This window comes from Macaca thibetana, chromosome 13, assembly GCF_024542745.1.
Source record: "Macaca thibetana thibetana isolate TM-01 chromosome 13, ASM2454274v1, whole genome shotgun sequence".
In the NCBI taxonomy this organism is placed as follows: Eukaryota; Metazoa; Chordata; class Mammalia; order Primates; family Cercopithecidae; genus Macaca; species Macaca thibetana.
Genome location: NC_065590.1, coordinates 80,947,980 through 80,963,388, shown reverse-complemented (window position 1 = coordinate 80,963,388; position 15,409 = coordinate 80,947,980). Strand labels below are relative to the sequence as shown.

The 15,409-nt window shown below is 49.0% G+C and overlaps 2 protein-coding genes across 21 annotated transcripts in view; one reads left to right on the top strand and one right to left on the bottom strand.

Annotated features, from left to right (window-relative positions):
* The window catches only part of DRC1 (dynein regulatory complex subunit 1), a 265,623-nt gene that overhangs the window by 117,439 nt on the left and 132,775 nt on the right, over window positions 1–15,409 (top strand). The gene's annotated exons all lie outside the window — the stretch shown is intronic.
* Window positions 1–15,409, bottom strand: part of ADGRF3 (adhesion G protein-coupled receptor F3) — a 41,880-nt gene that overhangs the window by 4,110 nt on the left and 22,361 nt on the right. For 4 of the 20 annotated variants that reach the window (XR_007718696.1, XR_007718697.1, XM_050753593.1 and 1 more), the window contains exons 3-14: window positions 13,183–13,301; window positions 12,194–12,273; window positions 6,924–7,158; window positions 6,723–6,847; window positions 5,248–5,314; window positions 4,665–4,808; window positions 4,028–4,201; window positions 3,274–3,519; window positions 2,178–2,387; window positions 1,520–1,663; window positions 1,137–1,333; window positions 704–883 (exon numbers count right to left, since the gene is read on the bottom strand). Coding sequence is in view for 18 of the 20 variants with exons in the window: in XM_050753593.1 (XP_050609550.1) it covers window positions 704–883; window positions 1,137–1,333; window positions 1,520–1,663; window positions 2,178–2,387; window positions 3,274–3,519; window positions 4,028–4,201; window positions 4,665–4,808; window positions 5,248–5,314; window positions 6,723–6,806 (1,446 nt within the window). In the remaining 2 variants the exon portion in view is untranslated. The other 16 variants (XM_050753598.1, XM_050753601.1, XM_050753599.1 and 13 more) reach the window with 12 other exon arrangements.

The following is a 15,409-nucleotide window of genomic DNA, read 5'->3' as shown; positions in this document are numbered from 1 at the left end:
CGGGAAGAACGGGGAGCTGTTCGGCCAACCACCTTGGGGCGTCTTTAAGGATATGTCCCCTGACCTGCACCCAGTCCCTCTGCTGAAAAGCCTTCTTCCCCCTCCATCCCTTGGGGCCACCCAGGTTCTCAGAAGGGACTTCTCCCATTCTTTGGCACCTCCAGGTCTGCAAAGCTAGGAATGGTGACCAGCAGTGATAGAGGGCACCGTGTCCTGGAGGTGACGGCCACACGCATGTCTGTGCATTCACATATGCTATGTATTCCCAGGCATGAACGGTGTGTAATGTCATTGCCCTTTGTTAACTTTTGGCTGCAGCTCATGGGTCACCAATGGATGCCCATACTGAGAGCCGATTTAGGTGAGCCCGGCAAAGCCAAGCACACTTTAGCGTCTTCATGGAAACTTCCTGTCTGTGTCATAGCCACACGCCTGCTTGCGCACACACGCCTCGGGCCTCCTGTCTCCACACCCTTTCCTGCCTCCAGCCCCCATGTGCTCCCAGCGCCAGGCCTTCTCCATTCTGCAGCCTCAGAGGCTGGTGTCTGAGAGAAGAAATGGACCAGGAGCAAGACCCCGGACTCTGGAAAGGTCTGCTGCCTGACAGCCCATGGTGATGTCAGAGGGACAGAAGTGCCCACAGATGGGGAGTCTTCACCCCCTGACTGCCCAGCTGGCAACCACTGTGGCTCAGAGATCTCACCTTCAGGGCGCTGCGGTCAAGCTGTATTCTGGCCTTTGCCACCGCCTTGGCCAGGTATTTCATGGTGCTCAGCAGGGTCAGTAAGTCGGAGGGTGAACTTGCCTCTGCCGCCTGCCCTGGCAGCTGTGCCAGGATCTGTGGTACCTCCTCAGCAGGACTGCCCTGGCCTGCCTGCAGCAGCTGAGACAGACAAGACAGCAGGAAGCGGGACACGTAGTAGAATGATGGTTTGAGAAGAGCATCCCAGCCCCATGGAGATTGCGGGCCCCCTTGAGCCCTCCCACACCTACTTCCTGGCTCTGCTAGGGCTCCAGTTCAGAGAAGCTGAGCAGCTTGTGGGTTGGGCCTCGGGGAAAAGGGTCTGCAAGCGGGGTCCTAGAGAGGCTGGGGTGGGCTGTGGAGGGGCATGTGGGCAGCAGGGTGGAAGCTTCACCTTGGCTCTAATGAACAAGGCCAGGAGCCTCGCATCTGTGCAGCTGCTGTGGACAGGCCCCCAGACTCCGTCAGCTGCACAAAACCTCCTCACTATGCCCCTCTTGCTCTCAGGACATGGGGCCTGTGCCACGTGGCCAGCCTTGGTGACATTCCAGGTAAGCACTGAGGTATCCTCAGGGCAGGTGATGTCCCCATCTGAAGAATGACAAGCAGGGGGTACTCAGCAATCACAGCCTCACCGGAGCCTCTTCTTGGGCAGAAGCACGTGCGGGCCCCGAAGCCTGGTCCTGTTGCCCAGGGCAGGGATGCGCCATGCAAGAGAGCCCATGCTCCCAAGGCAAGCAGCTGAGACCCGCCCACTGGACCCCAAGCCCTACGTACCCTGGATGATGGTGATGGAGATGGGGACCCTGAGTGGAGCCAGGCCAGGGCTCTGCAGGTCACAAGTGTACACGGTGTCAGTCATTGGGCAGTGCTGAACAGCCAACACAAAGCACTGAGAGCCTGACTCGTTGAAGGAGGAGGCTGAGGGCAAAACAAAAGAAGGGAACTGTCATTGGGCCAGGGACAGGCCTGGAACCCAGCAGGCTCTGACATGCTGTTTCAGTCTTTCTAGCAATTCAGAAACAGAGGAAGCAGTGGGGAAGAGCCAAATGATGTGTGGGCTCCACTTGGGCAGAGGAAGAGCGCTTGGATTTTGCTGGAGGGGACTGTGGGGTCTCTAACAAGCTCTAGGACTCAGTTTCCACCATTTCCACATTTGTAAAATGGGGACTATCATCAAATGAATTCCATAGAGTTAAATGAGATTGTGTAGATAACAGCATTTTGCAAAAGTTTCCTCTACACATGCGGTTATGTTATGGCAATAGACGTGGCAAGGCTCTGATGGGGTAGAAAGCAGTGTGGGCTTTGGACCCCACTCTCTGGTTGAACTGTGGCCTCTGTTTCTCATGAGCTAAAGACTCAGTTAGTTGCCTGGAGGAGACTAGCTGCCCCCTGGTCCCTCTGACCCCTGACTGCTGGCCCCTTCTCATACCTTTGCTGCCCTCTCCAGGGCTCCAGGTCACGGTGTAGGCCAGGTTTGTGCTGGGGATGCAGCAGCTCAGCTGGAAGCCAGGGGAGGTGGCACAGGAGATGGACAGCTGGTCTGGAAGTCGAGCCACATCTGTCGCCTTCAAGGGCACCCTCACCACCTCGTGCAGGTTCCACTTGAAGCCCTGGGCCTCAAAGCAGCTCATGTACTCACCTGCAGACACGTGTCTGCTGCGCTATGTGGCTCCTCTGGGCCCTGCTGCACCACAGAATCGCTGCTACTTTCCAAGCCACAGCCTTGCTCCCGTCCTCTGCCTGCCACCCAGTGCTTAACCCCAGCAAGCAAGGTCCCAGGATGGCCCCTTTGGTGGGTGTTCCCTGTCCCCAAGAAGGATTTCTAGGAGGTAGAAGAGATCTCTTTTTTATCAGCCCATGCCCATGAATTTCATGCTCTCCCTAGAGCAGATGCCCTTCCTGCACCACCCCTGCCATTTTAGGATCTTGAAAAACATGGATCTGTTCTCAGCAGACATTGACACTATATCCTCCACATTCTCCACATTGTAGTATTTTTGTTAACAGAAGCATTTTTATGAAAAGTAACTACATTTTCCAAAACATAATTAGACAAGTGATTTTTTTTTTTACATGTTTGCAAATCTCGCCCATGTCTGGGTTCTCCCATCTGCTTTTGCATTCAATCTTATGATGGCCCTGTAACCTCTGGAAAGGGCCACTGTCTACACCTGAGGGAGTGGGAGTGAAAGGGGTAAATGACATCTTAGCATATTAGGACAATAGTTGTGACTTTGTAAACCCTGAAAAGGGTCTCAGAAGTCCCAGACCACAGTGAAAACAGCTGGCCATTTTTAGAATTTTCCACATTGCAATTTTTCACACCAAGGGACCTCTTAGCCTTTGTTTCCCCAGAATGGGTAAGTGGAAAGATGAAAAGGGTGAGAAAGAAGTGGAAAGAAAAGAAGGAAGGAGGGGGGAGGGAGGCGTGGGAAGAAGAGGTGAAGGAAAGCAGCGAAGGAAGAGGAGGAAGAAGGGAAGTAAGAGGAAGGAGAAAGGAGGCAAGGAGAGGACAGACTGGCTACCTGCCCAGTGATGGGACATGTTGGAGACACTGAGGGCAGCCTGGCCGTGGCTGGAAGTCACAGACACCTGTGTCCCTGGCTGCAGGAGGATGGGACTGGGGCTCCCTGGGTGCCTCAGGAACCAGCTCAGGTCGGTGGCCTCCTGGCTCAGCAGAAGAGTCAGGCTCAGTGTGTCACCAGGCATCTGCAGCTGGGAGTTCAGGCTGAGGGTCCCGGGGACTGCAGGGAGGCAGGTGACAGGGGACCCTGGAGGAGGGACTCATGGCCCTCAGATGCAGCTGAGCAATCGCTCCCCCCGACTCTGGAGCCCATTCCTCCACACTCCCTCCCTAGCTTTTTAAATTTTTCTTTTTGTCCCTGGATGGGCATCTGAATGTGGCTGCTGCAAGCCAGCCTGGAAGACTCTATCTGTTATTGGAAACCAAAGAGAGAACCTTTTTGGTCTATGCCTCTCCCTCCTCCAGGCATCTTGGGGCTGCTGGAACTGCTTCCTGCCTCCTAGGGTAAAAAGCAGGGTTACTCCAGCACATTCTCTCCTTGTCCTTATGTCTCTGGGGCCCCCCTCATTAGTCTCCCTACTCAGGTTCCAAGCTCAGGGCCTGTGATCTGCTGTGATGGCTGGCTTTTTCTCCCACCCAGAGGAGCAGCTGTGCTTGGACCAGCTGGCCAAACTACAGGTTCAGAGAGGAAAAACACACTGAGAGCATTCATTTCACTTAAGGTCATTGGTTTCCAAGTTCCCAACCTTCCTCACCAGGTGGCAGCAACTGGCAGTACCCGGGTTCAGGATGGCTGAAGACAAGGCAGCCACAAGGCTGGTGGTTCTGGGGGCTTTGACAAGGAGGGTAATGGAGGCAGATGCTGGTGTTCCACTGGTAGCCAGAGAGGCAAGCACAATAGAAATTCCCCTCGTGGTTGACATTACACTCTGTGACAGAGAGAAGGGAAGAGGGGGTGGGCAGGCTGTCTGAGGAAGCTAGGTGGGCAGGGTGAACACCTGCCTGATGCCTGAGAGGCTTTAGGGCTGGGTATCTGGACCAATCTCCAAGCTACAGGTGCCTCAGTCAGGCACATGCATCAGGACTGCCTCCTCAGTCAGCGCTTGAAGCAGCAGATGTCTCAGGGGCCAGGGAACAGGTGAAGGTGGAGGTCTGTGCCCACATTGTCTGTCCCTTGGGCCATCAGTCAAAGTTAGAAGATAGGGGATGGGGCAGGCAGGGAAGGGTCTGTCTGGTAGGGAGGGGAGGAAGGAGCTGGGCCAAGAGACAGAACCAGGCAGCCCTTCCTCCGGGAAATATAGAGGGACTCACAGCATCTCAGGCAAGTTGGCTGCAGGAGGCCCGGGAGCCCCTGTTCATTCGCTCTCAGCCCCCTTCCCATGCAAGTGGTACCTGTTGTGAGTCTGAGGCCAGTGAGAAGAGGCCTTGGGGAAGAGGAAGCTGAGGCAGCAGGGAGAGTCAGGGTCCTGGAGACTTCATGGGGCCAGGTCTTATCTGAAAAGTCCAGATGTACATAGACGGAGACCAGCGCTGATTCTACAGGAGCAGAGGGGACAGCTGGAGAGGACAGGCAGCGAGGCCACAAGCCGTTCCCCTCTGGAGTCTCTCATCTAGCTGGCCAGTCCCAGGAATGCAGAGCCGACCCCCTCCCACAGGCTGTCCAGATGCATATAGACAGGGCTCAGGAAGGGAACAAGTCCTCCCCTAGGCACGGTGGCTTCAGATACATAGCTTCACGTCATCCATCCAGCAACACCTATTTTATGGATGAGGCTCCAAAGACAATGAGTTCATCTCCAGGCCTCGCTGCTAGAGAACTGGTCAACGACCTGTCCGACTGTGATCAGAGCCAGTCCTCTCTCTCTGCCACCACTCCCTCGCTGCGCCTGCCCTCTCCTCTCCGGGTCCTGGGTTTCCACCTCATTCCCAGCCCCTATCTCCTCCCCCTCCCTCCTCCTCCTGTCCATTCACTCACCTCCTGCTCCATTCTGTTGGTCCAGGAGCTGCCCAGATCCAGATTCCCCTCCAGCCTGACTCTGTCCCTGGAATAGAACACAGAGGAGATACCTCAAGTCCCTTCCAAAGGCACCCCAGGGGCCAGCCCGACTAGTCTCAGCCAGCACAACTCAGTCTCAACCAGCTCTTCTTTTTGCCAGGAATCAAGGGTACACATCAGGAAGGGAAAGCAGGCTTCTCTTAGTGGGTGCCAGGGATGCAACCCCAGGAACCCTGCTATCCCACCCAAGACCAGGAACCAGGAACGCCCTGGGAAGTCAACATGCTTTGTTTAATTCCTTCCTGCATTTACCTGTCCCTGGGCCTCTAGGCTAATTGAAATGGCTGGGTCTGGAGCTCCAGCAGTGGAGCTGGACAGAGTTGGCTAGGGCCCAGGCGCTTGGGGAGTTTATTCCTTCTGTAGGATTTGACAGCAGGGTGAGAAGAAGGCAGCCTCTTTCCTTTGTCTTTGGTTCCTGTACATTATTTCCTCACCAACTCCTCCTCTGACAGGGTGACGGTGGAGGTCTGGACCCACATTGTCTGTCCCTTGGGCCATCGGCCAAAGCTAGAGGATAGGGGGATGGGGCAGGCAGGGAAGGGTCTGTCTGGTAGGGAGGTGAGGAAGGAGCTGGGCCAAGGAGACAGAACCAGGCAGCCCTTCCTCCAGGAAATATGGAGGGGCTCACAGTGTCACAGACCTGAGCCCTGTCTATATGCACCTGCGTGTGCGTGTGGGTATCTACACAAAACCAGATTTTGACACAGATACGAATATGGATAAGACATGAGTATAAGCTGGTCACAATGGCACGTGCCTTCAGTCCCAGCTACTTGGGAGGCTGAGGTGGGAGGATCACTTGAGCCCAGGAGTTCAAGTCCAGCCTGGGCAACATGGTGAGAGCATGTCTTTAAAAAGGTATAGATATAGATAGATTTAGATACAGATGCAGATATATATTTACATAAAGATAGATTTAGATTTAGCAATACAGATAGATTTAGGCTTAGTGGTATATAGATGTAGACATAGGCATAGATATAGCTGTCTGTGAGGAGAACACAGATGGAAAAGCACCCTCTAGACTCTGATGTCTTTCCTCAGATTCTCTCCCATCCTCTAAGCCACTAGTTCCCAAATCTGCAAAGTTTTTCTTTTTCTTTTTAAATGGCCAGCTTGACTGGACGAGCCTTTATCCAAAGTACAGCAGGTATCATAGGAGTTTACAGGGACTCAAATAAGGAAACAAGAGCTATCCCCCACACCCAGGAAAATAAAATTGAGTTCTCAGAGATCTCATAACAAAGCATCCACTTTCCTTATACATTACTTCCTCTCCCCTCAGCTCTTTCCCCACTACCTATCCTTTCATTCCATGCCTCGTCTCTCCCAACCAGAGGTCCCCATTGTCACCTCTGCAGACCTCCCCTGGGTCTCACCCCGGTTTCACTTACAGGTTGGGATGCTTGGGCAACTGGTGACCCCAGCAGGGGAAGAGTTGTGGCCAGGAGCAGCAGAGGGGCAGCCGAACAGACCATGGCTCAGTGAAGCAGTCCCTACAAGCCCATGATGCAAATTTCTGCAAGGAAGAGCTGGCAGGGCAGTATGCAGATGGGATGGGAGGGAAGAGGGGAGGGAACCAGGGCTGAACTTACAGAGGAAGCGCTACAGCCTGTGACTCTGAGTCAAATGGGAATCCAGGTCGCCGTGGGGGCCACCTGGAGCCCACATGCCCCCAGTGAGAATGGTGCCGAGGCTCCTCTTGGGCTCTGGACCAAAAGCTCAGAGTCTTAGGGTTTTGAAGTCACAACCAGCAATGTGTCAATAAGCCAGGTTCAGTCATGTTCCCAAGGACCTGGGAAATCTGGATTGTTCTGAACTCCTCAAAAGCTGGATCATTGATCAAAGAGTCAAGGTTAGAAATGAAAAATAAAGAAAAGATAAAAATATGAGAGCTGATTTTTACCCTAAAATAATTTCCAGATAGACTAGAATCCTCCCTCCCTCCCTTCCTTGTCTGTCCCTTGGGCCATCTGCCAAAGCTAGAAGATAGGGGGATGGGGCAGGCAGGGAAGGACTGGTCACGGACCTGTCCAACTGTGATCAGAGCAGGGGGTGAGTGGATGGACAGGAGGAGGAGGGAGGGGGAGGAGATGGGAGCTGGGAATGAGGTGGAAACCCAGGACCCGGAGAGGAGAGGGCAGGCGCAGCGAGGGAGTGGTGGCAGAGAGGACTGGCTCTGATCACAGTCGGACAGGTCCGTGACCAGTCTGTCTGTCCCTCCCTCCCTCCCTCCCTTCTTTCCTTCCTTCCCTCCCTTCTTTCTTTCTTTTTCTCTCCCTCCCTCCCTCCATCCATCCCTCTCTCTCTCTTCCTTCTTTCCTTCTCTCCCTCCTTTTTCTTTTCTTTTCTTTCTCTTTCTTTCTTTCTCTTTTTCTTTTCTTTCTTTCCTTGCTCTTTCCTTCCTTTCTCTCTCTCTTTCCTTCTTTCTCTCTCTTGCTCACTGTCACTCTCACTCTTTTTCTTTCTTTTATAAACAAGGCCTTCTTCTTTTTTTTTTTTTTTTTTTGAGATGGAGTCTCGCGCTGTCACCCAGGCTGGAGTGCTGTGGCCGGATCTCAGCTCACTGCAAGCTCCGCCTCCCGGGTTCCCGCCATTCTCCTGCCTCAGCCTCCCGAGTAGCTGGGACTACAGGCGCCCGCCACCTCGCCCGGCTAGTTTTTTGTATTTTTTAGTAGAGACGGGGTTTCACCGTGTTAGCCAGGATGGTCTCGATCTCCTGACCTCGTGATCCGCCCGTCTCGGCCTCCCAAAGTGCTGGGATTACAGGCTTGAGCCATCGCGCCCGGCCGACAAGGCCTTCTTCTGTTGCCCAGGCTAGAGTGCAGTAGTATGATCAAAGCTCATGATCATAGCTCACCATAGCCTCAAACTCTTGGGCTCAAGCTATCCTCCCACCGTAACCTCCCAAGTAGTTGAGATTACATGTGTGCACCACTGCACTGGCCTAGAGCCTTAAATGTAAAAAAGAATCTGAGAAAATACTAGAAAACATTATCAAGTTATTTCATAAAATAATTTTAAACAGAGGAAGGTTTTTTAAACAATACATAAAACTGAGAAGTCAAAAAGGAAATAAATGTGACTGTCTAAAAACTTTTAAGTTTGGCCTAAAAAGAATAATTTTCTCAACAAAGGAACTTTCTTCTAGTTTTCGTATCCATAAGATAGAAATAGGCAAAAGGTAGGAACAGACAATTCATTGAAGAAGGAATAGAAATAGTTTGATAATGGCCAGGCAGGGTGGCTCACACCTATAATCCCAGCTCTTTGGGAGGCCGAGGTGAGTGGATCACCTGAGGTCAGGAGTTCGAGACCAGCCTGCCCAACATGGTGAAACCCTGTCTCAACTAAAAATACAAAATCAGCCAGGCTTGGTGGCGCATGCCTGTAATCCCTGCTACTTAGGAGGCTGAAGCAGGAGAATTGCTTGAACCTGTGAGGAGGAGGTTGCAGTGAGCTAAAATTGCACCATTGCACTCCAACCTGGGCAACAAGAGTGAAACTCCATCTCAAAAAAATAAAAATAAAAAAGAAGCAGTTTGATAAACATATACAAACCTCTAACTTCATGCATCAGAAATACAAATCAAACAAGATACTATTTCTCACCTGCTAATTATCAAAAGAGAAAATATTAATTATATTAAGTATACTTGTACATGTGTGTAAAAACATGTACATAAGAATATTCAAGGCAGAATTGTTTGTGACAGCAAATGAGTTGATTAAACAACCAAAATGTCTATTAAAAAGGGAGAGCTTATATAAATCTTGGGATTTCCAAACAATACATTACTAAAGTTGTGTGGGAAAAGTGAAGTAGCTGTATTTTGGAGTGATCTCCAATATAGTTAGTGAAGTTTAAATATATGTTATGTGTATTATGCTCCCATGTATGTAAACAAAATGAATCTATTTAAGATGCCGGGCGCGGTGGCTCACGCCTGTAATCCCAGCTCTCAGGGAGGCAGAGGCGGGAGGATAGCTTGAGCCCAGGAGTTCGAGACCTGCCTGGGTAATATAGCGAGACCCCGTTCTCCACAAAAAGGAAAAAAAAAAAAAAAAAAAAAAAAGACAAAAAGATGCTTGTACTTTTATATCCCTAGAATATTTCTGGAAGAATACATCAGAAATCTGGCAATAGTTATTGCTTCTGGGGAAAGGGATTAAGGGTCTGGATGGGTCTGTGTGCTGTTTCATATATAGTTTTTCTAATCATAGGCATTTTTTTTTTTTTTTTTTTTTTTTTTTTTTTTTTTTTTTTTTTTTGAGACGGAGTCTCGCTCTGTCGCCCAGACTGGAGTGCAGTGGCGCGATCTCGGCTCACTGCAAGCTCCACCTCCCGGGTTCACGCCATTCTCCTGCCTCAGCCTCCGGAGTAGCTGGGACTACAGGCGCCCGCCACCACGCCCGGCTAATTTCTTTTTGTATTTTTAGTAGAGACGGGGTTTCACCGTGTTAGCCAGGATGGTCTCGATCTCCTGACCTCGTGATCCGCCCGCCTCGGCCTCCCAAAGTGCTGGGATTACAGGCTTGAGCCACCGCGCCCGGCCGGCATTTTTTTTTTAAATAAAAAAAGTTGATTTAAACACACACAGAAAGTACGAAGTACCTATGGTAGAAATATAGCCCCATTGCATTTCCACCTCCACCTCTACCTCCAATCCCCCCTTGCCAGTTTTGCTGCTAATGGAAGAGCAGACACACAGAGCAAATACATGCATGGGAGCAATCACTCTTGTAAATAGCGGATTTCAGAAAACATGAAAATGGTGGAGAATCTGGTTTGAGAACCAGAGAGAGAAGTGAGAGGGAAAACACAGGTGCTGGAGGTAGGATGCTATTAGCATGCTGGGTGCTGTCTGTTATAGCTATGGGCAGTCTCAGATGGGCCAAGAGGATGTGGGACATCAACAGCATCATGCTCCACAGGGTCTGTTGAGGACCAGGAACTACACAAGTGAGAGGTGGACTGAGACCCAGAAGAGTGGCTGCTTCAGTGCCGAGGGGAGACTGAGCCATGGCAGCCCCCAGTTAGGAGAGGCAAGGACGGCCTCCAGTGGAGGGAAAGCTGTTCATCCATCAGCATGAACACTGAAGGAACAAGTAACTCCGGGGACATGAGAAAGCTAACAGAGGCCGGGTGCGGCGGCTCACACCTGTAATCCCAGCACTTTGGGAGGCCGAGGCAGGCGGATCACCTGAGGTCAGGAGTTCAGGACCAGCCTGGCCAACATGGTGAAAACCTGTCTCTACTAAAAATACAAAAAAAATTAGCCAGGGGTGGTGGTGGGCACCTGTAATCCCAGCTACTCGGGAGACTGAGGCATGAGAATTGCTTGAACCCAGGAAGTGGAGGTTGCAGTGAGCCGAGATGGCACCACTGCACTCCAGCCTGGGCAACAGAGTGAGACACCCTCTCTCTCTCCCTCTCTCTATTATTATTATTATATATATATATATAAATAAAATATGTATATATATAAATCTTAGTCTTATGGACTGATCAGTTTCATGGGGAGTCAGGAAGCACCCACAGGCTGAATCAGGTCTTAGGCAGAGTGGAGTTCAAACCAACAGGGACTTATTGCTGCCACCTATGTACTCCCAAGTCCAAAGTGAACCACAAGGTGATTGTCCTTTGTCCCTCCAATATACATACTGATTTTTGGAAACTAATCAGTTTTTAACTGCTGGCAGCTTTTCTGAGCTCCTAGGTTGCTTCCTGGACACCTCTAAACACGGATTGTGAAGGCTGCTGGTAAGCAGTGCTCCCTTACTTCATTTTTATTTTTTAAAGACAGGGTCCTGTTATGTTGTTCAGGCTGGCCTCAAAGTCCTGGACCAAAGTGATTCTCCCACCTCAGCCTGCCCAAGTAGTTGGGATTACAGGCGTGAGCCACCACTGGACCTGGCCTCCATTTTTTTTTTTTGAGAGAGAGTCTCACTCTGTTGCCCAGGGTGGAGTACAATGGTACAATCTTGGCTCACTACAACCTCCACCTCCCAGGTTTAAGTGATTCTCCTGCCTCAGCCTCCCAAGTAGCTGGGATTACGGGCACCCATCACCACACTGGGATAATTTTATATTTTTAGTAGAGATGGAGTTTCACCATGTTGGCCAGGCGGGTCTCAAACTCCTGGCCTCAAGAGATCCACCTGCCTCGGCCTCCCAAAGTGCTAGGATTCAGGCATGAGTCACCGCGCCCGGCCTCCATTACTTCTTATAGAAAGTAATTGCTGGGGCCAGGTGTGGTGACTCATGCCTGAATCCTAGCACTTTGGGAGGCTGAGGCGGGTGGATTGCTTAAGGTCCAGGAGTTCAAGGCCAGCCTGGGCAACATGACAAAACCTCAATATGGCAAAACTTCATCTCTACGAAAAATTAGCTGGGTGTGGTGGCACATGCTTGTAGTCCCAGCTACATGGGAGGCTGAGGTGGGACGATCACCTGAGCCCAGAAGGTCAGAGCCATAATGAGCTGTGATTGTGCCACTGCGCTCCAGCCTGGGCAACAGAGCCAGACCCTGTCTCAAAAAAAAAAAAAAAAAAAAAAAAGAAAGAAAGAAAGAGAGAAAGTAACTGCTGGGGTTGCTGCATATTAGTTACCTCTATGAACTAGACATTGAATCTTGGTGTATTTTTTCTAACTTTTAGGTTCTGGGGTACAAGTGAAGGTTTGTTACATAGGTAAACTTGAGTCATGGGGGTTTGTTGTACAGATTATTTCACCACCCAGGTATTAAGCCTAGTACCCATTTAGTTATTTTCCTGATCCTCTCCCTCCACCTTCTGAAAGGCCCCAGTGTGTGTTGTTCCCCTCTATGTGTCCATGTGTTTTCATCATTTCGCTCCCACTTACAAGTGAAAATATGTGGTATTTGGTTTTCTGTTCCTGTGTTAGTTTGCTAAGGATAATGGCCTCCAGCTCCATCCATGTCCCTGCAAAAGACATGATCTCATTCTTTCTTATGGCTGCATAGTATTCCATGGTATATATGTACCACATTTTCTTTATCCAGTCTATCATCGATGGGCATTTAGGTTGATTCCATGTTTTTGCTACTATGAACAGTGCTTCAGTGAATATCCACATGCATGTGTTTTTATAAAAGAATGATTTATATACCGTTGGGTGTAGACCCAGTAATGGGATTGCTGGGTAGAATGGTATTTCTGTCTTTAGGTCTTTCAGGAATTGCCACTGTCTTCCACAATGGCTGAATTTAATTTACACTCCCGCCAACAGTGTATAAGCGTTCCTTTTTCTCCACAACCTCGCCAGCATCTGTTAATTTTTGGCTTTTTAGTAACAGCCATTCTGACTGGGATCTTGGTGTATTTGCACAAATACGATTTGGGTTCAGAGGTCATGGCACCTACTACGCGATATAGGATTTCTGCTGGGTGCTACCAAGCTGTGGCCAGTGGCGGCGGCCACATCATGGGACATGTGTAGAAAGAAGGGGAAATACACAGCTGTTCACCCAGCTGCAGCACAATTCCAGTAACGGCGAGTCAGCTAACCCTCGGCTGACGCAGAAAACTCTAATATAGAAAGAGTATGTTCAAAATTGTTTGATGCCATAAAATTACTGACCTGTGAAATATTTGACAAGAAGAGGTATTTTAACAAAAAGCTGGACGCATTATATATGTCTTTATAGGAAAAAACGTATTTCTGACATTAAAATGTTAAAAGAAATGGTATAAAGTTATTCAGAAGGAATAATGGCAGCCTTAGATCTATAATTTAAGTATCTAACTCTGGACCTTAGAATGAGATCCCGTATTTGCTCTCTGGGACTGTTCAGAAAACCCTGCTTCAGGGTTTATATTAAAACTATGTACCTCAAGAGCACAACTTGCAGAAGCTGAAGAAACTCATGGAATTTCTGATGCTTTCTTTGATTCTTACAGGATGTGGGGACTTCACAAAAGTTTCATGTTGACCTTATATAGGAATAAACCTATGGAGAGACCAGGACATTAGAGTGGAGAAGAACTGTTTCTTCTAAAGATAAAATAATTTCAAATCCTTAAGCCAGGATTTAGCCAGTCTGTGGTATTCTGTTATTGCAACACAAAACGGACTCAGAGTCCTTACAACCTAATCACCTCTTAAAGGTCTCCACCTCTCAATGCTGTGGCATTAGGGATTAAGTTTCCAACACATGAACTTTGGGGGACACATTCAAACCACAGCATGGTAGAAAAGTGGTCATGAGGTTAGGAATGGGATTAATGAGCCTTGTGATTCAAGACAACCACTTCATCTTTCAAGACCTCAGTTTTCACATCAATAAAATAGAGTTAAAATATATGGTCTTTGCAGTATTTAAAAGTGTTGTTCCATTTCTTTCCGGTTTTCATGGTTTCTAAAATAAAATCCACAGCCATATAACTCATTGATCCCCTATAAGTAATGTATCATTTTTCTTTGGCTGCTTTCAAGATTTTTTCTTTGACTTTAGTTTTTAGCAGTTATGATGTGTTTAAGGTGGGCTTTCTTTGGACTTATCCTTTATGGATTTGGTGAGCCTTTGCATCTGTAGATTTATGTCTTTCATCAGCCACTCTTTCAAATTGTTTTTCTGCACTGAATTATTTCTCCTCTTCTCTGGAGCTCTAATGACTCAACTATTAGGCTTTTTCTTTCTTTTTTTTTTGAGACGGAGTCTCATTCTGTTGCCTAGGCTGGAGTGCAGTGGTGCAATCTCTGCTCACTGCAACCTCCGCCTCCCAGGTTCAAGTGATTCTCCTGCCTCAGCCTCCCAATAGCTGGGACTACAGGCACATGCCACCACACCCGGCTCATTTTTTTGTATTTTTAGTAGAGACGGGGTTTCACCCTGTTAGCCAAGATGGTCTCGATCTCCTGACCTCATGATCTGCCTCCCAAAGTGCTGGGATTACAGGCATGAGCTACCACGTCTGGCTGCCTTTTTAGTATTTTATCCACAGATCTCAGTGGCTCTGTTCAATTTTTTTTTTTTTTATTATTATACTTTAAGTTCTAGGGTACATGTGCACAATGTGCAGATTTGTTACATATGTATACATGTGCCATGTTGGTTTGTTGCACCCATTAACTCGTCATTTACATTAGGTATATCTCCTAATGCTATCCCTCTCCCCACCCCACGACAGGCCCCAGTGCGTGATGTTCCCCTTCCTGTGTCCAAGTGTTCTCATTGTTCAATTCCCACCTACGAGTGAGAACATGCGGTGTTTGGTTTTCTGTTCTTGGGATAGTTTGCTGAGAATGATGGTTCCCAGCTGCACCCATGTTCCTACAAAGGACATGAACTCATCCTTTTTTATGGCTGCATAGTATTCCATGGTGTATATGTGCCACATTTCTTTTTTTTTTTTTTTTTTGAGACAGAGTCTCGCTTAGTCGCCCAGGCTGGAGTGCAATGGCGCGATCTCGGCTCACTGCAAGCTCCGCCTCCCGGGTTCACGCCATTCTCCTGCCTCAGCCTCCCGAGTAGCTGGGACTACAGGCGCCCGCCACCTCGCCCGGCTAATTTTTTGCATTTTTAGTAGAGACGGGGTTTCACCGTGTTAGCCAGGATGGTCTCAATCTCCTGACCTCGTGATCCGCCCGCCTTGGCCTCCCAAAGTGCTGGGATTACAGGCGTGAGCCACCGCGCCCGGCCACATTTCTTAATTCTGTTCAGTTTTTCAATCTTTTTTTTCTGTTTTTCAGATTGGATCATTTCTACTGATCTATCTTCAAGTTGACTGACTTTTTCCTCTGTCATCTCTGTTCTGCTGTTAAGCCTGGATAGACAGAATAATGACCACCCAAAGATGTCCATGTACTAATCCCTAGAACTTCTGGATATGTAAATGTATATGTCAAAAGGAATTTTGCAGATGTGATTAAATTATGAATATTGAGAAGGAGATTATCACGGATAATCTGCGTGGGCCCAATGTAATCACAAGGTCCTTGTAAAAGGGAGACAGGAATGTGAGAAACAAAAAAGCAGAGGTTGGACTGATGCAGCACTTAATTTATGTATTTATTTTTTGAGACAGGGTCTCACTCTGTTGCCCAGGCTGGAGTTCA